This window comes from Barbus barbus (genome assembly GCF_936440315.1).
Source record: "Barbus barbus genome assembly, chromosome: 49".
Taxonomy (NCBI): Eukaryota; Metazoa; Chordata; class Actinopteri; order Cypriniformes; family Cyprinidae; genus Barbus; species Barbus barbus.
This window is the reverse complement of record NC_136727.1, coordinates 2,970,698-2,993,674: the sequence shown is the minus strand read 5'-3', so window position 1 is coordinate 2,993,674 and position 22,977 is coordinate 2,970,698. Positions and strand designations below refer to the sequence as shown.

The following is a 22,977-nucleotide window of genomic DNA, read 5'->3' as shown; positions in this document are numbered from 1 at the left end:
CAATCTTGGATATGGAGAATACAAATGTTACCATTTCAATCTTAAAAATGTGTGAAATATAGACTTTCCAAATAATTGCACTTTAATTTAATTGCAATTTTTCTATAGGTCGTCATATAGCTAAACTGTTACTAAAACGTTTAAAACATGCAACTGAAATGAAAACATACAACTAATGTAGAACTGAAACTTCAGTATATGCACTTTCTGAGAACCCCTCCATACCAGATAAACCAGAAATAAACCAAAGACATGAAGAAGTATTTTCATGCAGCAGCATGCCAGGTTATTAATTTTAAAAGTCACATTCTCATGCGATTTTTTTTTTTTTAGGGACTAGCCCTGCCTGTGCTGCCCCATAAAGCACTAGAGGGGGAGTGTGCTTGCCCTGGCATCCTGCTATAAAATCCTGGGTGTAATTGTAGCGTACTGAGGCAGAACAGAAGTAATCAGATCAGTCCCGAGGCTGGGAACATACATGGACACACAGCATCAGCACTGGATTAAATCCCCCCTCCATGACCCCCCTCACTGATTGAGGTACGATGAGTTTCTGCAAATAGGTAAACGAGAGCGAGGGAGAGAGGAAAAGCCGTGAGAGGGAGTGGGAGGAAGAATGAACCAGAAAGGGAGGCAGTGCAGTGCGAGCGAGCGAGAGAGAGGGGATGGGGAGGGAGTCAAAGGCAGGAAGCAAGCAACAGCCAGTGGAACAGAAATGCAGGGAGTTTGAGGGAGAGGGTGGAAAACGGAGGCCCGCCGCCAACGAGAGGACGACGGGAGCGAAGTGAGGTAAGAGAGAAATAAGGGCAAGTGTCCAGAGGAAGAAACACACCGGGAAAACATCTGCGAGAGGAAACAACACAGCAGAAGGTGGGGGTCAGGGTGAAGAAACATGCAAGAGAAAGTTTAAAGACAGGACAGATGAGAAAAACATCTGGTAATGACAAGGCCTGGACACTTAAAGAAGGGACACGTCCTCTCAAGAGTCCCCTTCCTGGGCCGCAGAATGTTCTCCGAGACAAAAGGGGTCGGAGAGCCACGCATTCAACCAACCACCTCAAGCCAACTACAAAATGGAATACAAAGACCTAAAGCGGGCATCCTTGCCTATTTTGGGACTAGGGACCACGGAACGAACAACTGTGGACCAAAGCAGCAGAATTCCCCCTTCAATGGATACACTGCCAAAAAACATTTCGCTGTTCAGGGGGGTCATGCACAGCTAGATGTGACTGGCCAGATTTGTCAGACCAGCGTGCAGTGGAACCAGCCTCCAGGGAAGGGGCTGCAACATAACAGCGTCTCTGTGAACTACAGCTTGAGAGAATACAGCTTTGTGGTCCACCGGCACCAGACCGAGCCACACCCCTTCTTGAGGAAGTGTGCTCTGGACGCGCCAACACAGTTCAGAGGTCATGGAAACTGTGGAGTGCCTGTTTGTGCAGCGGAGCAACAATCAGGCTCTGTGCGAGGGGCCCTGCTTACGGAACAAAATGCATCGGACTGGATGGACGCAAGTGGCGCTCACAATTCGACCTTTAATAAGGATGCAGAACTTTACTCTTCTAATGGACAGGGAACTTTGCATAGATGCCTGGGACCTGTAATGCAAGACTTAAACGGACCTAGTTTGGCAAATGAAGTTATGCTGTCTACCAAAGATGTCAACAAGACCAATTCTAACCACCTTAAGTGTCAAGCAAAGGTCGCCCAGGGGGATCTCAGTGGACCTGGAAGAGGGTATTACACTTTCAGCTCTAACCAGTCGGAGAGAGCTATTCGGGACCAGATCCAAAGAGTTGTTGTGAATCTTGAGGAGGTTTTACATGGCCTGAAAGAGATACATCTGGAAATGAAGGAGGTAAAGGTTTATTTATCACTTGGGGATGTTAACAGATGTTACTCACAATGAGTTCAACAAAGGGCGGCATTTAAATGTTCTGTTTAGTTAAATCCCAAACTCTTTGCTATCCATCAGCTGCCAGATACTCTAAATGGTCGTACTTTAAATAACACACAGACTTAGTTTCAATAAAAATCTTCATATCAATAATGAGTTCTGTTTATAGAGACCCCTGAATTTATTGCGGACTGGGCAATTTCACTTCTATGAGGGGATAGTGAAACTTTAATGCAGAAAGGATTGGTCTGATCCGCTCCATTTAGCAAATGTATTCAACGTTGGAGAGGAACGTGGGCCGGTGGTTTATAGTCCCCTCAGATAGGCAAGAAGAAATGGCCGCTGTCCGCTCTCAGCTTTCTGCTGCAGGTTCATAATCTTGTAAACTAGCCTGTCGGCACTCTTGTGTGAAATGTGCCCCAATAGAAACTCGAGACATGTGTAGTACTCAACATTTCCAGGAACGTTTTGCGTTAAATGCCAAATAAACTATGCTTTGTCTTCCCCTGGAACGCAGGTGGTCCAGAAGATAGACCTCCTGACGGCTGACATTGATATGGGCAATGAGGATCCAGGGGACACTTTCAAAGGATGCCACTCAGGAAGGATAGACACCGAAGTGGCATCATCTCAAAGAGTCTGCTCTGACAAGTCATCCCTCAAAGCACCAACTCCATCTGTGGCACCACCAGCATATCCCATAAAAAATCAAGGGCTGCATGATGCAGGTCAAAAACGGGAATCAACTCAGGAGTTGGTCATTTCTCAAAGAGATACATCAGGGACCACTTCAAGGCGCAGGAATCAGAAGCCTCCACCTTACCCCTACGCCAGCACAATGGGAAAAGTGAATCCTAAAGCAAAAGACAAAGGTCGGAAGACGCCACCCTACCCATTTAGACGGAGACTGCTCTCGACCATTGTTTGAGCAGGCCGCGGCTTCAGGGTACAACGTGGAGCATTACACACTCTACATGGAATACCGTGTTACAGGCACCTTTGCGGTAAGTTTGGGCTTTATTGGACTCGATAACTCCGAGTGCAGCTGCAATTTATTGTACAAAAAGTCTCTTAGATCGCAGGTGAACCGTGTAATACCTTTTCTCTTTAGGTCTATAAAGAGGACACGACAGAAACATCACGTACTAATAAATCTAGAGAGTGACATGTGTGACTGGGGCCCACTTCTTTGAAATACTGTACGCAAGCCAGAGGTAGCGGGAGATTATTTCGAGCCTTAAATGACATCTGGAGTGGGACGCAAATCACAATTCCAATCTCCCAGCAACCCTCATCTGTTAAAGGATTATTTTTGTATTGCTTTTCCAACTCTAGTCTAGTGTTTGAAGTCTTGCCTTAGCAATATGATGTTCTCAGATGCACGTCCCGATGACATTTTAACAAAAAGACAATGCAACAGTACTTCATATTCAAACTTAGGCATTTTCAACAGGTACTGAAAAGAAAATGGGCGAAAGGTTCTTTTACAGCATTTTGTCTCCCTCATGTGTACTGCAATGCTCATTTCAAGCTTTTTAAAGATGTAAACGGCATAAAGCATTTTCTGGCTTTAATGTATTTTTTAAAGTCTAAATGCCACAGAATCTAATGTAGGAAAAATGTCACGCATTCGGTTCATTTCCTGAACTGCTGACAATGAGAATTATGACACGATGCAGATGCTCATATTTGTGGTACCGACAGTCCCTCTGCAGAGCTGAGTGGACAAATCTCACAATATGACCAGAATTTGCACATAGAAGGATTCTGCAGATTTTTTTCAAACACATTTTAGTTTAACTGAAGTTCATGTGGCAGAATTAAACAGAGTTCGCCCCCTTAAAATTGCAAGAAAAAGCAAAAATGTCTGCAGATTTTGAAATTACGGTACTTAGAAACCGATAATGCACATTCACTTTATGAAAAATATTAATACAAGAAGTCAATTTCAACTGGCAAAATGAGAAGCCAAAAGGTTCTGATAACAGATTTATTAAAAATTCCAGTACACCAGCTATCAGAATAAAGCACGATTTTCTGTCTTTTCCTCCACCACAGAAATAATCAAAGGATTCTGACGTACCCTAAAGATTTAGCGGAAATTCTCTACGAGTGTGCCATTACACCAGTTTAAGAAAGTAAGTATGAGCATGAATGCGCTCGTGATAATCAGATTTGCAGGTATGAAGTCAAAGTCAGTCTGAAACCCTAAACCGATAAATCCTGCCAGGAATAGAAATCAATCTACTGCTCTGAACTTAATTTGAAGAAGCCTTCATATCACCCCACAAATATGAATAAATGTGCATGTACATTTTTTTCATTTTCTGGTATAAAAAAAGGTCTGGTAGTAGATTTTTCATCTACCAATCAGTCCAGTTCTCGGTCACTGGTGTAATGCTGCCTCTAGAGGAAATCTCTAGTATTTTCTATCACGGAAAGTTCTTTATTTCATAGCTTCCCGCAGTTTGATTTCCTTTGCTTGACTTATGACAGTGAGCAGTTAAGTGGCAGAGTGTCCATAGCTGTCAAATAAATGTCCTCGAGTGATGGGACAATCCTCTTTCAGATCGGCCAATCAGAGTTCATCGTGGTGTGTCTGACCAATGACAGTGAGCTTGGAAAGCTCAGAATGGAATTTCCCTTCTCTGTGGGTCACTGAATGACAGAATAAAGATGTGCTTGATTAGAAACATTTATAAACAGTATTGCCAAGATTAACCTGGTAAACAACATTTTAAATTTCTCTGTTATTTCCAGGTTTCCCATAGCTGTGTCAGCCTTGTTGGAAGTAGGAATATGCAGACTCACCTGAAGACTCTAACACAATGTACTCTTCTTCCTTCAAAGCGACATCCCTCTGTCCACCCACGGCCATCTGGGACTGAGAAGAAGAGAAAGAGAGAGAATGAGTGACAAGACATTAACAGAGAAGCCTAGAGGAGTGGGCTGAATAACAAAGAGATCCTCACTAAGAAAACATGGAGTCTATGGAGCGCCTGTTTCAAGCACGCTTTTGAACTTTTGCTATTTACACAGGGGACAAGGCCACCAGGACGTCACCGTCATCCCTCTACTGAGAATTTCAGTTTAATCTGAAGATAAAGATGTTCACAAAGTCTTGATATGCAACACCTGTACAAAAAGGGCTGACTGCTTTTGATCTGAGAGCAACGAGCGTTCGGAATCTGAATTAAGGTTTGATCTGCGGCAAATGTCAATGTCACGACTAAGGATCAATTTTAAACAAGATCTTCAAAAACCTGTGCCAATTCTTTGCATGTGCAAAGCACACAAATAAAAAGTTGTCATCTGAATATTCTTGGTCGATGAAATGAGTCAACGCATTAAAAGCTAATTTCTTCATATTGAATCATACATTCTGCGGATTGCTGAATGTTTCACTAGGTTGATGTGGTGTCAGGTCATGAAGGATAGCTGAAGTTAATGTGATACTTACATATGCGGTGGCGTATTCAATCTTGGCTCCTTTTATCTCGGCTTTGAACTGGGTAAAAAACAAGTAGGACTTCCCTTGGGGCCTATCGTGAAAAAATGACAGAGAAAAATCAATATTGTCCTCTCTTTCCTTTCATCTCAAATTACATGACAATGTTTGAAAACACAGAAAACCGAGATTTGCTTGTACTTCCGAGTAAACCTCATTTTTGGTATTGCATATTGAGTACAGCCACCAAAAACCAATGCAACAGTGTTTTGAAAGTTACCTCCATACTGAACAGGAAAACATCTGGTCATCGTCACTTAGTCCAACGCTCATTTGCCATTGCTAGAGGGAATTAAAGCACAAAGGGTTCACATTTAAGTCTGAAACTGCGCAATTCTGTGAAATCAGGATGTTTTACAACAGCGCATAATTGCTACAATTTCCAGGTTGTTAGTGCCAGAGTGACAAATGTCTTGATGTCATAACAATAGTTGGTATTATCTTAAAATGCTTACAGACACAAAGCTATGAATTTTAGGAAGGTCGAACAGCAATGTTTAATTTCATCATATTATCTTTAAGAAACTTCTCAGCACATGGGATGGAAAGTAATGATAAACAAAGTAATCTAATAATGAAGCAATAATATAAAGTGCTAAAAAATAAAATCATAAGTTTATTTTGTGAACTGTATATTACTTACATTTATCTCCAACACACTTATATAACCAACAGTGTTTATAAATAACAGAAAATATGTCTTACCTCATTGGTTCCTCCTTGACACGCATATGTGAAAGTGCATTTATACTTTTTCTAAAACGAAACCAAGAAACAGATCACTGTAAATACATAAACAGGTTGACAATGCCAAGCTTCCACCTACGTGATATGCAAATTTCCCAGACTTTTGAAGATGGCTCTGCATTGAAAGGATGTTGACCCTTACAAAAATAACCATGGTAACGTTAGTTCCTGTCAGAAGACATACAGTTATTAATACTGCAATAAAAATAAAAAGGTTTCTGATTTTGACGTGGTACGCATGAAAACTGATGAACACTGCATTGCACCTGACACTACTTATGTCTGAATACGAGATATGATTTGAGAGCTAAGACAGAGAGCAATATCTTGGCCTGTTCCTCACATAAAGAAATCGAATGGCTTCATAAGACTTAGTGTATAGATAGCACAAGTACATCTGCAAGATGTCTGTTAAAGATCACTTGATCTGTGGCCTGTAGCACGAAGCCGGTTTCAGTTTTTACCCAGGTAAGTTTGAGTTTAGTTTGAGCAAACTCTGAGTTTTCGGACTCAATGGGTTGGTTTTGAGCAGGTCACCATGGTAGCTTACCTACAAGAATACCCTGCTCCGGAGCAGGTTTTATTCTGGGTTAGAGATCGCACACCCAAACTAGATCAATCAGCTGTGAGCAAAGTGACCAATATCTGATGAAGCCCCCGTATCTCTCGCTCCAAATTAAAGCAGTGTACAGTCAAAGAACTTTAAAGGTAAATGCCTTTTTCTGCTAATTATTTATTATATTCATATCATATGAATTATAATTATATAATGTGCCAAAATTATTGGCAATTAATATAAAATTTGCATTTTAATTAATTTAAATATGTACATTGCCTATAAATAGGTTTCAATGTATAAAGCTTTTAAAATGACTAAACGTTATGCATTTACTTTTTAGCTCTTTGAATTCAGCTGATTCTTTTGCACAGTCAGATATTTTCTTCCTGCTGCCTTCTAAAACGTTTGCTGCCGCATCTGTGTTTATCCCTGCCTTGTAAATGCATTTAAATCAATTATATTTATAATTACGCTGACTCTTGCGAGAAGTGAATCAAACTGTGAATCTCCATGTTTCGTGTGCTTGGCTGTTTGGGCACGTGTCACACTTTCAGGTGCACACGCTCAAACTCTGAGTTGACAGAGAACGTTTATATCGAGGTTTGTGAGCCTGCTAATCCTGATCTAAACCAGGGGCCTGTTCCATAAAACAAGTTTACCAAATAAACCAGGCTTATTTCAGTTAGTCTGACTTACTTTGCACCAAATAAACTGACAATAAGTCAGACTAACTGAAATAAGCCTGGCTTATTTGGTAAACTTGTTTTATGAAACTGGCCCCAGGTTGGATTTGTCAACTCTAAACCTACTCTGAAATTTAGGCCCGGTTTCACAAACGGGGCTTAGCTTAAGCTAGGATAAAAATGCCTTAGAAGAAAACATTGCAGGTGTGCATCTTGACACAAAACAATGACACTGACAAATTCTAAGATATGTCAAAGCAAGATATTTTCAGTTGAGACAGCTCAAACATGCATTTTAGTCTGGGTCTAGCTTAAGCCTTGTCTGTGAAACCGGTGATTAGAGTTTCTCCCTTCTTGCTACAGGCCACTGGAAAGCATCTGCTCTGTACAAACATCTGACAGTTCTACATACATTCTATATCATAAACATCTTAAAGACATCTAATAAACGTCTATTTGACATCTGAAAAATGTCCTATATTTGTATTGCATGTGAGCCATCCTAAAAATACGTCTTGCAGATGTAAATGCGAATGTCAAATAGACGTCTCATGATGTACATGTGCTATCATGGCATTTAGTAATATGCCCCCGGTTTCACAGACAAGGCTTAAGCCTAGTCCTAGACTAAAATGCAAGTCTGAGCTGTTTCAGCTGAAATAAACTTGCTCTGATTGATCTCAAAATATATCAGTGCCTTTGTTTTGTCTCAAGATGCACCCCAGTAATGTTTTTTTCTAAGCATTTTTATAAAATTACTTAAATGTCCTATATGGCCTAATCCTGGCTTAATCTAAGGGGTCTGTGAAACCGGGCCAAGGACTACGATGACTTTCTTAGCCTTTTCATTTCTTCACATCTCCATCCACCGTCTTGCAGATGTAAATGCAAATGTCAAATAGATGTCTCCATATCGTGCATGTGCTATCATGGCATTTAGCCACGGTCAAGCAATATGGACTACTTTATGATGACCTTCTTAGCCTTTTCATTTCTTCACACCTCCATCCACTTTCATTCATTAAAAAAAAAAGAGCAGCCATTAAAATGTGGGGGTTTCACAGAAGAAATCAAGTCATACGGTGTGGAAATAACATGCAGGTGAGTAAATCATGTTTTAGTTTTTGACTAAACTTAACTATTCCTTTAAATTGTAAACTTGTGTCGCTAGGGGCGCAGTGAACCCCATCAGTCCAATGAGAAGATGCCAAGTGGATTTCCTTTCAACGCGTCGAAATAAAAACAAACAGCATACGAATTTAATATAATGCATTTTAACAAGGTACAGTAGTGCATTAATACTTGTAGAAATGACTGAAACACGAGAACACGTCTATGCAAATTCACAAAAACATTTTTATTATCAAAATATTTCGCTGTTAAAATATCAAAAGGGGTTTACTCACAAGTTTAGCAGAGAAAGTCTGCACAACTCCTCCAGGTTTGACATCGAAGTCGAGTGTTTTAGTCCTGTCTGCAAACGCGCGCGCCGCGCACAACACGACCAGGAGCAGCAGAAGCTTTACGCACGAGTTTATGTGATCATTGCATGCCATGATGCTTTATGGATTCGAGAGATATGGTGATGTTGTGAATGAAAATATGCCAGCACTGTTCCTGTATGTTCTTCATAGGCTGGGGAAGTTCTGTGGCTCAAGGTGTTGAGCATCTAGTGGACTGGAGTAGAACAACAACAACTCCTTTCTACACTTTACAGTGGACCAAAGGTCATGCACATTCAACACTAAAGGTCATGCACATTCAAATTTATGAAAATTTGTGAATATTGTTTTAATGAAATGGCTTTTTGAATATACAGAAATAGCATTATTACTGTACATTTAAATATAATATTTGTATGTGCATGAACTTATAAATTAACCATGGTTTTATTATAGCAAAAGTATAGTAACATTTTTTGGTGCGTTTTGATTACCCTTTGTATAACCACAGTTTTACAATACTATGGTTAAACTAGGGTTAGTGTAGCAAAACCATGGTTAATCTGTGGATATAATGGTTTAACTATATTTTTTGGGTTTTATTTGTAATAAAACCATGGTTATTTTTTGTAGGAGTAATGTTGTTATTTTACATAAGGATCCCACTATTTATCAGAGATGTTTTTCTCTTCTCCATACATCATTCACCATCAGCATGTCAGTTTTTCCTGAGACTAGCTCTTCAATGAGTGCCTTGTTTATGATTTACAGTAGCCCCATTGTGGATTTTTTTTTAATTAACATATTAATCCAATTTCTCAAGTTGTGGCTCATTTCAAAAAGCCCAATAGAATTCTTCTCCATAGTCAACCGTGACCGAGTTTCCTTCTGAATTCAGCTCCTGTTCATGACAGCTCTGGAATTTCTCTTTCTCGTGTTATTTTAAATGTTCAAGCAGAAGGGAACGTTTTCCGGAGACTTTGTTGCACTCTCAGCATGTTTGGAGATCTTGAGCAAACTGAACAAAGTTCTGTTCTCAGCGATGCAAATATTCAATTCCTAAGGCATATACATAAAAATGTATATTGTGAATTAATTTTAAGGTGCAAAGGATTTAACAAATATGTAAGTAACATAAAACCCATTCACACCAAGGATGTAACAATAGCATTTTTAAAAGTGTCCCAATGAGGTTTCACAGGGAGAACATCTGCAGTGCCTTGACCCTCGGAGGAAATCTGAGAAGCACTCTGTAATCAAGGTCTCTCACTCTTGAGTTGTACGCTACACTTGAGGAAAAAGGCAAATATTCAATTCAAACTGGTTCAAAGGTTTTAATTCTTTACTGCTTTTGTTGTTTGGTTGCAAATAATCAGTGGAAAGCAGTTCTCTTCTGCAGCACATCTTAATACAATGTGCGTTACGGGAGACTTACCCTCTAAGTCATTGTATAATTTGCACATTGCATAAAAAGGTACAAATGTTGTTTTACCGTTAAGAAAATACCTTGTACCCGTTTCTCTCTGAGGAGCTCTATCACCACTTCCATACGGGAGCAGATTATAGTAGTTTCTGTTGTTTACTTGAGGATTAGTTGGTTCATCACCAAACATACTGTCACCTCCTCATTCCTCAGCCTGGAAGGGAGGATGCATTACTGTATTTCTGTTGTTAACAGTTGCTGAAGGTGCAGCTAAATTGGTTTTGCTCCCAGTCAAAGTGGAAAGTTGAGGTTGAGGAAGCAGATTCTCCTCAGAATGAATAGTGGATGGTTTTCCAGTAGCTGCAGTGGGTGATGTTCGTTTTGGCATTGGCGTGTTGGTAACTAAATTATGGCGTCTGGATGTTCTTGAGCTCCCTGAGGCTTCCAGTGTAGTTATGCCACCCCTGTTCCCATTAAGCTCACATCATGTTTTATTTAAAAAATCTTTACATTTTTTTAAAGAATAATTGTAAAAAGGTTGATCAGTTATATATTCATAATGAAGTGTCATTTAAGTACATTGCAACATCTATAGTCCACGTTCAGCTAAATAACATTCAAAAATCGAATTTAAACAAACCAATAAAACATTTAATTCATGATGATGAACATAGAAACTAGCCTCATTATGAAACCTATTTTTAAATGGATGTAAACGTATCTATAGTCTCTTAAGGCTGGAATACACTACATGGTTTTCCCTGAATTTCCAGATTTCCAGCCTGGAGAAGTTGATGCTAGTCACCAAATATAAGAGCCAGTCTGCAGATTTGAGTCACTGATTCCATAGAAAATCAACATCAGTTAATATTTAAAGTCTGTTTATGAAGTATTTACGTAGACGTTCAACGTGGAAGAGCTTAAAGAGAGCACACTGAGCTTGGGAGCAGCAACAATGTTTAATAAATTTCATGTAATATTTATTAAAATGACAAGATTTGTGCTAAATAGTCTAGGTCATGTATTAAGTTCATACATATTTTAATATGAACAACTATTATTAACAATATCTATGAAATTATACTTGATGTCGCACTGAAGCTGTGTGATTTTCATAGTAGTGCATCCTTTAAGCTCACCTTAAAATATGAAACCTTTAAAAATTACAGCACTTTAAAACCACTGACCAGCAATAAACTGTCAATTTATAATGTTATGGATGTATAAGTACAAGCCTGTGAAGTAATATGTTAGCATAGCACACAATCTTATACAGCTAGTCAGCTAACGGTGTTATATAGCATCTGTGCGGTGTTGCTAAAACTAGATTTTGGATCTAATGTTATTATTTCCCACATCCAAGTTCCCAATCTGGTTACACATCCAAGTAGTGTAACCAGACTTTCAAAATAAAGGCATAAATATCTAAAAAATGCACATTTCAGGGGCTCCTCTAAGTTAAGTTTTTATACAGTGTGAACACATGGAGAGCCATATCTCAGTGTGCAATGATCTGATTTCAATTGGTTAAGACATGGAGTCATCGATAATAAATTATTTTTTCTTTTTATAATCTGATCTCAAATTAAAGTGTGCTTAATGGGTACGTTTACCCTACATATTTATAGTATTTGATGGCTTTAACCTTAACTCCAACTTAAACATAAAACTGATTCTCATACTGGACATGGCAAAATACACAAAGAACTTAACGTATTATTTAAAAATCATAAGCATTTCATTTTATGATAAAAAAATACATTATACAGTAACGACAAAACTCGGTCATTACTGGTGTGAAATGCAAAGACTGACAAATGTAAAATCAAAGCACAATGTTTATTGGTACACAAGTACAAAATTAATTTTTGTGGTTAAACAGACTATTTCCAGAATGAAGAAGTCCTTTAAAATGGCAAAAACCTTCTCTAAAAATGGTCCACAAATGGTAATGCAAGAAAGTGTATTTAAGTTACATTCAAGTTAAAAAAGGCCACACGTAAAATTCCTATTTACAATATTGTACAGATAATTGGCGGCAACCTCCTCCTGCTGAAAGACAAAAAAACCCAAAACAAGTTCCTTTAATATGGGACATAAATACAGTTAATTGTTCCAACAACCATCTGGATTGGCTCTTTTACCTATAAGCGATTCAGGAGTGTGTTGTGGATGTCTTCGTGAACCTGGTTGTAGATTTCGTCTTTGGTTTTCAAGCCGTCCAAGTATTCTGTTGAAGTAGACGTGACAAAATTAATATTTATCTAAAATGTGGGTTTGAATCAAAATCAAGAGTCTGAAGAACGTATACCGTACCAATCGGCAAACCGCAGTTCTCCATGTTATTTCTGTGTTTCAGGTACATGGGCCACACGTGACCGTCAAACAGCCCCGGAGGGTCGGGGACGGTGTATTGCCTTGTACTGAAATAAATAATAAAAATGTATTTAAGATGCTCAAAATTAGCACAATTCATGAGTTTTAACACACCTTCTCCTTGACTTGCACTCCTCGTATGGGATGGTTATGTAATACGATTTGTCAAAGAATTCCAGCAAAGGCCTGTTTGGAGAAAAAAAAAGATAAAAAGGTTATAACCTTAAAAAGAACACCATCTCGCAAGTCATTTACTGATTGGGGCACTTCTACATAAATCAGCACATGCAGCTCCACATGCCCACCAATATCTCCGCACATCTCCTTATCTACACTAATGCAGAGGGTCACATGACTGGCATGTATGGCCCGATGTTCCCTTCGTACAGATGCATTGAGCACATGTTACCAAACATTCCCAGAATCTAATCTTTGCCATTCATGCAGTTCAGGCCACTGAAAGTTAAATGTCACCCACTTGTAGTTGTACAGCAGAAATCCTTCTAGGATGAGTATGTGCACTTGGCTCTCAGGGTCGTCCATTTCCGTGCCTGGGGTCACTTGCACGCCGTGAGAACGAGCAAATTTAATTGGGTTTTCAATCCAGCCCTTGACAGTGTTCACCATGGCCTCCATATCCAATGCTGTGATCACTACAAAAGCAGAACAAAAGATTTTAGCAGATTGAAATTTAATTTAGCAAAGCCACAGAGAGAGAATGGAAAATGGGTTGGGAGGGATTGTAAAATCTTTATGGGAGGGCGATGCGTAGAATGAGGAGTTATTACTCTCCTACTGTTTATAGTCTTACCATCCCACTGTTTAAAGCCATCCTCTCCGACTGCTATCTGATCCGGAGGCTGAAATAACAGTGACCAGTAAAACACTGCAGCAAATGCCATCGTCTGCATCTGCCGTCAAGTATATTTGAGCCAGACTGCTGATCTAGGATCAGGTCTCAACCGTCATAACCTGATGAATACAACTCGACAGATGGGAGGAAACTGATCTTGGATCAGCACTTTTGAGTTCTTACATAACTATATATTACTCTCTTATCACAGACTTGTACAAGGAGCCAACTGAAAAAGTTTTATCAAATAAAATAGAGAGCAAATGTAAAGAGTCATTTCTCATTGAACCCATGCATGCAGTACTACAACAAAAAGCTACAAATTAAAATAAATAAAAATCCTAATCTATTGTTGAGCTACTCATTTAAACACAAGTAGGGGGAAAACAATTACAGCTAAAGTTGTTTGGAATGGTGTTATTTGTAAAGCCATCACCAAAATAACAAGAAATATTAAATTTAGTTGAAGTCACCTTGAAGAAGTCATCCTGGTGAACCACACAGCAGTTTGGGAAGGCTTTTATTAACCTGTCCGTCAGGGTGGTTTTACCACCATTAGTCACACTAAAAAATAAAAAAGGAAGGTTAAAATGGTAAAACAGAGTTGAAAGTACTCAAAAAGCAGTAATGTTGTTTGTTGAATCGTGTATTTGGAAAGTGGATTCAAGCAGAAATGGCGGGATGGTCCTCAGTTGGCTCATGATTGACAACAAACTGACCCTGGTTTACATTGTTGTTAGTTATCCACGTGTTCAATACAATTACGTCCTAAATTAACAAAAAAACGCTTTATAATAATTTACAATAAAAAAAAATACAACACAAAAATAAACACAGCAACTTTACACGTCTTTAAAACTTAATATTAAAGCAATTGTGGATAATAACACTAAACATGGCACCTCAACAAGAAAAACGAATTAAACAGCTGTTATTTGACTTCATACACAATAAAAACATTAATAGACGACTAATATATTATGGCGCGGATGTCCGTTAAAAAACATTCAGAAATTTCGGCGCGCTCACACTTTTAAATCTCCCGCTCAAAACCTCAACGTGGCTTTCAAAGCTCGCGATTCTTCTAAAAATACAAATCCAACACGTCATAAATGAGAATAATAAAATCATGCAATAAATTATGTATACTATATTATCTTCATTTAAAAAATAAAAAGCCACATGGCTTGATTGTAACTATTACAACTAGTTTTTACTGTAAAAAAAATAATATAAACACTTACCCCCCAATTCCAATGATGTACTTCATTGTATCCGACCTGGTTGCGGTTTTACAATTTAGACTAAAATAAAAATTTACGATTAAAAACTTCCGCTTAAAGCTAAACTTGCAGTCTTATCTCCGTAGACAGTAGTATGTTGAGGGAACACACTTGCATGTGGGCATATAACCAAAGTTACACGTCACAGAAAAGGCGTGGCTTACGTGCCAGGCAGCCAATCGCGGCTCTCGCAGGGCAGAACATACTGTAACTCTGAATCAGCCTAAATTCCCACGAAATGCACTGGAAGATAGTAGAGATTAGTACAAATAAGAGACAATAAATACCGCTGTAGTGAGTTAATTAGAGCCATTCTTTGAAACATATTAAAATTGTCATCACAAACTTAAAGAACATTTCCTGTAATACCAGCTTTTTATGGTGTTTTTATAGATATCCTGTTTTTTATAGGCTAGATATCCTCAATAGACCCTCAAATATTTAGGTGAGGGGTCAGAATAGTCCTGTGGGATACATGTTCCTCAAAGTCTTTTATTGGGGGGGCAAAATCACATGCATTGTGGCTTGGTACCTTTAATACATCACAGATGTGCACTTGTACCATGTGGATATCTTGGACACTTTTAATTCACAATGCACTTAAGTGCCTTTCACTGGTAATCAAAATTAAATATTCATATGCATTGTTGATTAGAGCTACAAAATCCAGGTGTACGTGCTTATGGTCAAAGTGTAGCGAGGGTCATTCTTTATTTAGGTCAATCACATCATGGAAATACAAAAATAACTCTTTCTTGTGACTAGATGAAAGGCATCTATGCAACTCGTTCTTGAACTCTGGTTGATTTGTTTGATGGAGGTAAAACCCCAGAAATGTTTTTGGTCTGTGTTCACTCTGATATAAACAGTAATGGGTAGATTACTCACAAAATGTAGTCTGTTACTTATTCCAAATTTCTAATATTACACATTTTAGGTAATATAATAAGACTAGGATAATCCTGTACCATAACAACATGAAATGCATTAAACATTACGTCATGCAGGGGATTAATGAGTTTAATGAAAAGCTAATAATTAATTAAAATCATAAAAATGTACAATTAAAAATAAATAAATATGTAATCAATAAAAAATGAAATGTAGTCTTATTACAAGTATTTTGTAATATAAATGTAATACAACCTAATTACAAGTAGTTAATTTCTGGAATCTGATTACATAATACAGATTACACCTAATTACTGGATATAAAGATCAAGAAGAGACAAAACCAAATCAAAATTGTAGTCATACATATAGCAGAATGTTTAATTTTGAACCATTTTCATAGCAAACATAAGGCAACATAAAAGTACAGCGAATGTTTCAGAGATGACTGGCACTTATCGTTTACAAAAGCTGGTCATTAAACAAGATGGAAGGGGTTAAAACATCCAAGAAAGGATTCCAGGCAAACATAATCAGCAAAATGGAAGAAATTTACATTCGATTTGGGTGCATACACACAGAGAAGCACAGAGATGCTTGGAAATCGACATGCACCAGCAATCGAATCCTGAGCGGATACACCCATCTATTAAAGTCAGGTCACATGACATTCTCCAGGGTCAGCGAGCAGGGAACAGCCTATTTTAAAAAGCGACAACAGCAAAGAGGCTAAATTCTGCTACCAAACAGCGACGTTTCTCTGTGCGTAGAGCCATCTGTTGGTGGGTTTTGAATTTTTTTTCAATTGTGCCTTTGAGGACGAAAGCGAGAGCAGCTGGCCTTCTCACTCGCCAACTTTAGTTTAAAGTTTCTGCTTTGTTGCTGATCGAAGACCATTTTGAGATGTCTGATATGTGTATTAATATATAATTTGGGAATATGACAAATGATCTAGGATCAGCAACAAAAACATTCAAGCTCGTCCTCTCAGAGTCCAGGTTCTTCAATCTCTGTTGTCCTGGAGGCTGGATTCTGTTGCTGTTGCTCTTTCTGTTCCTGCTCCATTCTACAAAGAGAAGAGCATTCTGGGTAAATAGGAAGTTGCTGGTCTTCCAGTTTGTGAAAGCATTATCTAATAGGTGTAAAATCAGCCAGTTTTGAGGAGGTTGGTGATTACCTTTCTTTTCTAACGTTTATTCTTTCCTCTTCAAATCTGTAAAAAAGACAAATTGATCTTAGAAATTGGTATCAGATTTTAGTTTTGGTTAGCAAAGGGTAAAATATGCTTGAAATCTTCTTACTGTAAGATACACTCTGGGATCTGGATATGATCCATAGGAACAATCTTTTCCAGCTCTTCCAGACTGTGCACATAACGGATCTTATTCATGAACTTCACACTGTAGAGCAAATAAAATATGATTTATGAGCATGTCTTGTATTGAGAAAAAAAAAGTTCCAATATAAGATTAATTTACCAATATTTTAGCTTTTAAATAAGAACTTCAAATCTCATTTCCGTTCTTGTGTTGAATAATATGTTTACCTGATGAAAGGTTTGGAAATTGCGATGACTGTCCGGATGAACCAGGATGGATGAGTGATGATCAGAGATTTCAGGTTTTTCCTCAATCTGAGGATGAAGATTGAAGATGTTTATCTCAATTTGTTAAAGTCCATTTGCATAAAAGCGATCACTATTTCCATACCTTCTGTCGATCATCTGATAGCACTTCTTGAGCCAGCTAATGCCGGGCATCTTGCTCCGAGGCGTTCCTCCGTTCATGTATATGATCAGGTAATCCTCCGCCACCAGCATCTCCAGACTGCTCACCACATACCTGAGGAACAGGTGTGAAGACAGCGTGAACGTGTGAAGAGAAGCCAAATAAGAAAAATCACAGAACAAGAAGGTTGTACAGTTTGGCTTGGCTGTGTTTGCTAAGCCAAATAAGTTAATATCCGTACAGGAAGAGGTTTTCCATCAGGTAATGGTAATCTGGGCAGCTGCTTTCAGGAAGGTAACACGCCGTGAACACAATGATGGCGTTCAAGCCCTCGCCATAGTAGCCTAAAGAACAAAGTAGAAGAAGCGACTTGAGGACACAGCAGAGATTAAATAAACTGTATAAATGTTGATTCTGAAGCGTGATGTACCTCCATGCGATATGACGCGCAGATAGGGCCGTATGACCTGCATATCGATCCGATGTTCCTGTTCGCCAATGATAACGGTCCTCCATAAACGGCCGTTGACACCCGTCCCGTCCACACCTTCTCCATCAGCATCACTGTCAGCAGGGGGCGCTTTGGCCGAGGCGACGGGTGTGTCATCTGAAAGCCATGGATCAATAAGTGGAACATACAGCTACTAAACTTCTTACCTACCGATCTAACTATCTACTGATTTTTCTATCTAGTATCTACCAACCGATATTTTTTTCCATCAACCTACTGATCTTTTCATTTATCCATCAACCCTACCAATATATTTATCTAGCTACCTACCAATATTTCTATCTATCTATCTATCTATCTATCTATCTATCTATCTATCTATCTATCTATCTATCTATCTATCTATCTATCTATCTATCTATCTATCTATCTATCTAGCAACCTACCGATCTAACTACCTAGAGATCTAAAACTTCTTACCAATCCAACTACCCACCAGTCCTTTTATTTTTCCACCTGCCAATCTAACTACCTACCGATCTATCTAATTACTTACCTACCGGTCTATCTAACTACCATCCGATCTATCTGTCTAACTACCTACTGATCTATCTAACTACTTACCAATCTTTTTATCTATCTACCTACTAATCTAACTACCTACTGATATTTATATCTACTTACCTACCGATCAATCAAACTACCTACCGATCAATCAAACTACCAACCGATATATAACTACTTAACGATCTAACTACCTACCAACCTTTTTATTTATCTACCTAACATTTTAACTACCTACCAATCTATCTAACTATTTACCTACCGATCTATCTAACTACCTACTGATACATCTGACTACTTACCAATCTTTTTATCTATCTACCCACTACTCTAACTGCCAACTGATCTTTCCATCTACTTATCAAACTACCTACCGATCTATAACTACCTACCGATCTATAACTACTAAATGATCTATCCAACTACCTACCAACCTTTTTATTTATCTACCTACCATTTTAACTACCTACCAATTGAACTATTTACCTACCGAGCTATCTAACTACCTACTGATCTATCTGACTACTTACTAATCTTCTATCTACCTACTAATCTAACTACCTACTGATCTATCTGACTACTTACTAATCTTCTATCTACCTACTAATCTAACTACCTACTGATCTTTCTATCTACTTACCTACCGATCAATCAAACTACCTACCGCTCTAACTACTATTAACCAATATTTTTATTTACCTACCTATTAATCTATCCAACTACCTACTGATCTTTCTATCTCTCTATCTCTCTCGCTCTCTATCTATCTCTTTCCAGAGCCATGAAGAACAGCATATTCTTACCCTCCCACTCCAGGTCGTTGCCGTTGGTAATGAACTCCAGCGAATCCGTATCATCGGGCGTCTCAATATCATCCACGTTAATATCCAGATCATCAGGTGTATCCAGGAAGTCATCGGAGAGCAAGGACCCTTCGCTCTGGTCCAACGACAAATTCATATCCGGGGCCACCAGCGTGCGACGCTTCCGGTGAGCTCCGCCCCCTCCGGCTCCACCAATGAGGAGAGAGTTTGGGGGAGCTGAGCCAATAACGATACGATTTGCATTACACAAATGCAAATGACTAATTTAAGAAGAACATTTGCATATGAAACAAAGTGACTTACACGTTCTCCCCTCGTTCAGGGCGCAGGAAGAGTCCATGTCACCCTCCGCAGGAAGTGGCCTAGCGAGGACAATTATTCAATTCACTTAATATTGACACAAATTTTTGAAAGTGCAAATATTGATTCGTGTAAGAAAAGAAAACTGAGGGTGAGTAAATGACAAAATTGTAATTTTGGGGTGAACTGCTTCTTTAAGACCAGAGCATATTGTGATATGCTAATTAGCGAGTAGGCCCTCGGGGTCGTTGCACACGCAGCTGATAAATAGAGGGGGTTGTCAGAGCCGGTGGGGTTCACAGCTGCTGCTTCTGTGCTAAAAGACTATTTAACTCGCAGTTGTCATTGTTTCCCCATGAAATCCACATTTTAGACGACAACGACAAACCAGAAGCCTTGAGAAAGACGGTTATTAGCATCAGCAAAGTAAAACACACTACAGAAATGCATAAATAATATTGCATATTAATACTAACAGATGCAAATAAATGAAGGAATCACAGACTAAATTTGGCACCGTGTTATTTATAACAACAACAGCTTCCCTGTGGAGATTCATCAAATTTCTATAGCATTAAAACCCCTTTTAATCAACACAAATTTGACTAAAATGGATGAGTTTAGCATGCTTTAGAAAACAAACAAAATAAAAATGCACAATCAAAGCTGCTCTCGCTTACCTGCTGCGTGAGACGTATACAAGGTTTCTGGCTGCTTTCTGATTGCGCGAGTTCTTACTCTACGCTTGCGTGAAATCTCATGGTCCTAACGCTGTTTAATATTTCAAAAGCATCATGCTGTCGTGTGTTGCTGGAGCTGCTCCTCTATGCCTGACCTGTCTCCATTTTCCTGGTGATGCTGCTTGTGTTGTTGGCAGCTCGCTGCGTCACATGACGTGGCCGCTTTCCATTTAAGGAGAGAGCTGCACCTGCTCCCATCTCCGTTCAGCATCTCCCTCAGGATTCGCTGAAGAAATGATGCTCTTTTCCGTTTTTTTAAAGCCTGTATCTATCTGTAAGGCCAGTGTAGCCTTCAAGTTTGTTTTGATGAACCCTCTTTGCTTTCTTTTTTTGGGAATTTCTTACATTTAATTCAGACTGGAATAATTTACTAATATAAACATTTTAATGCTTCTTCATGTTTCATACATCCCACAAATGCATATGATGCATTTTACACCACAATGTGAACACATTTTTAAATTTGAGGCAGAAAATGTAGCAAAGTTCAACCATTCAAAACCAAATCATCAATGGCTATGGTGGACACTAAAACAATAAAAGAAAAGGTGCATGGTTACCTGGGAAAATCATCGTCCAGCCATTCGTCTCTCGACTCTATGATCTCCATCAGAGGACCGAAGTCAACGCTGCCCATGCTGAAGAAACCTGGACCTGAAAAACAAAGTCAAATCCTCTCCTGAAAAGTTGAATCACCAAAAGTCAGTGCATACCAGAGGAATTTTTAATGTGCTACGAATTAATGGGAAAAATAGTTTTAATCCCTGACTGGAGTGGCCTCTGCTTTAATGTGGGGATAATTCCCTTTTGAATTGTCTTTTTGAATTATGACTATTTTTGACTGAACATTGGAAGAAATTTATATATATATATATATATATAAAACAAAAAAAACTAAAACAAGACATTAACTGGATTATTTTAGTTAATTAAAAGTAAAATGAAACTAAAAACAATTAAAAGACATTTTCATTACTTGAAATAAAAGAAATATTAACAGGAATGAATTTGATCAAATAAAAATTTATATTTACATAAAATAATATTTATTTAAATAAATTATAACATGAAAAATAGTTCTTTTTATTTCAACTAGTTGCCAAAGCAACATTTTTTATTTATTTAGTTTTATTTTAATTGACTAAAACTAATAACAGCTGAATAAACATACTCAAAATATATGAAAAACTTTTAAAAGCTGAATTTAAAATCTATATGAAATAAAAATTAGAATAGTACCTCAGTGATACTACAATAAAGCGGCTGTATTTGGAGTCTAAATGTTATATAATGAATATTAAATGCAATATTATATTGAAACGTCACGGTGGTGTGGCTTGAAAGCACTAATCCACTATTTTTCCTCACGATTCTTCAAAATTCTTTGAAAAACTCAATAGATCTAGCTAAATTCAGTCTTTGATAGATTAAAATAATAGCAATACATTATTAAGCCGCTCTTACTTACATAAGGATGGGATTATTCCTGGTGAAGTGATAATTTTTCCTCTTCACCCAGAGCAGAACGCAGGTGTTGATGCAGGTGCTCCAGGAGTAACACAAGACTCCTCTGTTCACTTTGAGGGAAAGAAAAAACTCTCCCAGGTCACAGACAGGCAATTTGAAACTGAATTCAGTCCATCATCTTTCCAGAAGCGTGTATATTCTGCTATTTAAATCCAAGCATTACCAGTAAGGATGCTTTAGGAGTATCAATGATGCTTTGTCATATTGCTTCTCCTGCTGAATGCTGAATGCTGGTGGTCCAGGCTCAGGATGAATTGAGCATCTGTTATTTAGGCACTTCCACATCCTCTGAGCACTGGAACAACAGAGCCTTTGAAATCCTACTTTAACCCTTTAACCCTCTCAACCCACAGGTGGCGCTAATGTACACCACATCTTAATGTACATGCTCATTCTGAGTGGATGAAACTAATGGGCGTTTATTTTGGATGTGATGGGCAGATTTTATTGTTTATTAACTTGACTGTTATATTATTATATGTTTAATTTTCAGTTTGTGTGTGTGTATGAATATATATATATATATATATATATATATATATATATATTTGTATATGTATTAGAACTGTCAACGAACATACAAGAACTTTTGTTTTAGTTCAGGTAATTTCAGGTTTAATTTGGATGTGACAGAAAGACACGATTAATCGTTTGTCAGCACTAAATATATATATTCATCATAAATATATAATATATATATTTAGTGCTGACAAACGATTAATCGCGATTAATCGCATCCAAAATAAAAGTTTTTGTGATATTTATATATATATATATGTGTGTGTGTACTGTGTATATTTATTATATAAATACACATACATGTATATATTTAAGAAAAAGTAACTAAGCATATTCATGTGCACGTGTTTGTTTTGTACCTGTACTGGGAGGTCTTTGAGCCGGTTTTTAATCAACTTTATGATTTCTGTTAGCGTTTACCGAGCATTTGAGTGCAAAGTTACGAAAAAAGTGACAAGTAACAGCTGAACATCGTTTACAAAGACATGGATCTAAAAATGCTAACTTATTTCACCTCATCATTTCAGAGCTCCGCCACTGTTTAAACCTATGTAACTATTTATAGGTGTATAATATAAATAATCCACCTCAGCGGTGTTATTTAAGGCTCCGCGGGGGGCAGCGGCGCAAAGGTGACCGTTGACGTCAGGGACACGTGTC

The 22,977-nt window shown here is 38.1% G+C and overlaps 4 protein-coding genes across 8 annotated transcripts; 1 reads left to right on the top strand and 3 right to left on the bottom strand.

Annotated features, from left to right (window-relative positions):
* Positions 1-387: 387 nt before the first annotated feature.
* LOC306867680 (uncharacterized protein) lies at positions 388-5,277 on the top strand. Of its 3 annotated transcripts, none has more exons than XM_079413499.1 (4): positions 388-1,861; positions 2,418-2,904; positions 3,959-4,038; positions 4,751-5,277. In XM_079413499.1, exons 1-2 carry the CDS (start codon positions 941-943, stop codon positions 2,826-2,828), a joined length of 1,332 nt encoding a protein of 443 aa, XP_079269625.1. In that variant the 5' UTR covers positions 388-940; the 3' UTR covers positions 2,829-2,904; positions 3,959-4,038; positions 4,751-5,277. The 3 variants fall into 3 exon arrangements, with proteins under 3 accessions (XP_079269625.1, XP_079269624.1, XP_079269626.1); XM_079413498.1 differs by having other exon boundaries at positions 457-1,861; positions 4,661-5,271; XM_079413500.1 differs by lacking the exon at positions 3,959-4,038 and having other exon boundaries at positions 654-1,861; positions 4,661-5,215.
* Positions 3,804-9,076, bottom strand: LOC306867692 (myeloid-derived growth factor-like). The gene is made up of 6 exons (XM_079413519.1): positions 8,804-9,076; positions 6,114-6,164; positions 5,629-5,690; positions 5,361-5,442; positions 4,712-4,784; positions 3,804-4,558 (listed from the first exon to the last, which is right to left on the bottom strand). The coding sequence occupies exons 1-6, from the start codon at positions 8,951-8,953 to the stop codon at positions 4,479-4,481; spliced, it is 498 nt and encodes a 165-aa protein (XP_079269645.1). The 5' UTR covers positions 8,954-9,076; the 3' UTR covers positions 3,804-4,478.
* Positions 9,077-12,083: 3,007 nt separating this feature from the next.
* On the bottom strand, positions 12,084-14,999 carry LOC306867691 (nicotinamide riboside kinase 2-like). Of its 2 annotated transcripts, none has more exons than XM_079413517.1 (8): positions 14,736-14,999; positions 13,965-14,055; positions 13,450-13,498; positions 13,117-13,291; positions 12,753-12,824; positions 12,579-12,685; positions 12,407-12,492; positions 12,084-12,314 (listed from the first exon to the last, which is right to left on the bottom strand). In XM_079413517.1, the coding sequence occupies exons 1-7, from the start codon at positions 14,759-14,761 to the stop codon at positions 12,407-12,409; spliced, it is 606 nt and encodes a 201-aa protein (XP_079269643.1). In that variant the 5' UTR covers positions 14,762-14,999; the 3' UTR covers positions 12,084-12,314. The 2 variants fall into 2 exon arrangements, with proteins under 2 accessions (XP_079269643.1, XP_079269644.1); XM_079413518.1 differs by having other exon boundaries at positions 12,234-12,311; positions 14,736-14,897.
* A 1,022-nt stretch (positions 15,000-16,021) lies between these two features.
* Positions 16,022-22,955, bottom strand: LOC306867683 (caytaxin-like). Of its 2 annotated transcripts, XM_079413503.1 has the most exons (13): positions 22,677-22,955; positions 21,962-22,093; positions 21,740-21,848; positions 20,832-20,925; positions 19,535-19,593; positions 19,211-19,447; positions 17,823-17,999; positions 17,634-17,736; positions 17,375-17,506; positions 17,212-17,298; positions 16,967-17,065; positions 16,843-16,878; positions 16,022-16,731 (listed from the first exon to the last, which is right to left on the bottom strand). In XM_079413503.1, exons 4-13 carry the CDS (start codon positions 20,906-20,908, stop codon positions 16,653-16,655), a joined length of 1,086 nt encoding a protein of 361 aa, XP_079269629.1. In that variant the 5' UTR covers positions 20,909-20,925; positions 21,740-21,848; positions 21,962-22,093; positions 22,677-22,955; the 3' UTR covers positions 16,022-16,652. The 2 variants fall into 2 exon arrangements, with proteins under 2 accessions (XP_079269629.1, XP_079269630.1); XM_079413504.1 differs by lacking the exons at positions 20,832-20,925; positions 21,740-21,848; positions 21,962-22,093; positions 22,677-22,955 and adding an exon at positions 20,212-20,416.
* Positions 22,956-22,977: the final 22 nt, after the last annotated feature.

What these genes read in the sequence shown, in the direction of transcription:
- LOC306867680 (XM_079413499.1), top strand. Translation starts at nt 941, where the DNA reads ATGACAAGGCCTGGACACTTAAAGAAGGGACACGTCCTCTCAAGAGTC. An exon ending in TACATCTGGAAATGAAGGAG is followed by an intron (nt 1,862 to 2,417) that starts GTAAAGGTTTAT and finishes CCTGGAACGCAG; the next exon opens with GTGGTCCAGAAGATAGACCT.
- LOC306867692 (XM_079413519.1), bottom strand. Translation starts at nt 8,953, where the DNA reads ATGGCATGCAATGATCACATAAACTCGTGCGTAAAGCTTCTGCTGCTC. An exon ending in AGACTTTCTCTGCTAAACTT is followed by an intron (nt 6,165 to 8,803) that starts GTGAGTAAACCC and finishes GTTTCGTTTTAG; the next exon opens with AAAAAGTATAAATGCACTTT. An exon ending in CATTGTGTTAGAGTCTTCAG is followed by an intron (nt 4,559 to 4,711) that starts GTGAGTCTGCAT and finishes TCTGTCATTCAG; the next exon opens with TGACCCACAGAGAAGGGAAA.
- LOC306867691 (XM_079413517.1), bottom strand. Translation starts at nt 14,761, where the DNA reads ATGAAGTACATCATTGGAATTGGGGG. An exon ending in TGGCTTTAAACAGTGGGATG is followed by an intron (nt 13,292 to 13,449) that starts GTAAGACTATAA and finishes CTGCTTTTGTAG; the next exon opens with TGATCACAGCATTGGATATG. An exon ending in GAGTGCAAGTCAAGGAGAAG is followed by an intron (nt 12,686 to 12,752) that starts GTGTGTTAAAAC and finishes TATTTATTTCAG; the next exon opens with TACAAGGCAATACACCGTCC.
- LOC306867683 (XM_079413503.1), bottom strand. Translation starts at nt 20,908, where the DNA reads ATGGGCAGCGTTGACTTCGGTCCTCTGATGGAGATCATAGAGTCGAGA. An exon ending in CCTGAACGAGGGGAGAACGT is followed by an intron (nt 19,448 to 19,534) that starts GTAAGTCACTTT and finishes TTATTGGCTCAG; the next exon opens with CTCCCCCAAACTCTCTCCTC. An exon ending in ATCCCAGAGTGTATCTTACA is followed by an intron (nt 16,879 to 16,966) that starts GTAAGAAGATTT and finishes TCTTTTTTACAG; the next exon opens with ATTTGAAGAGGAAAGAATAA.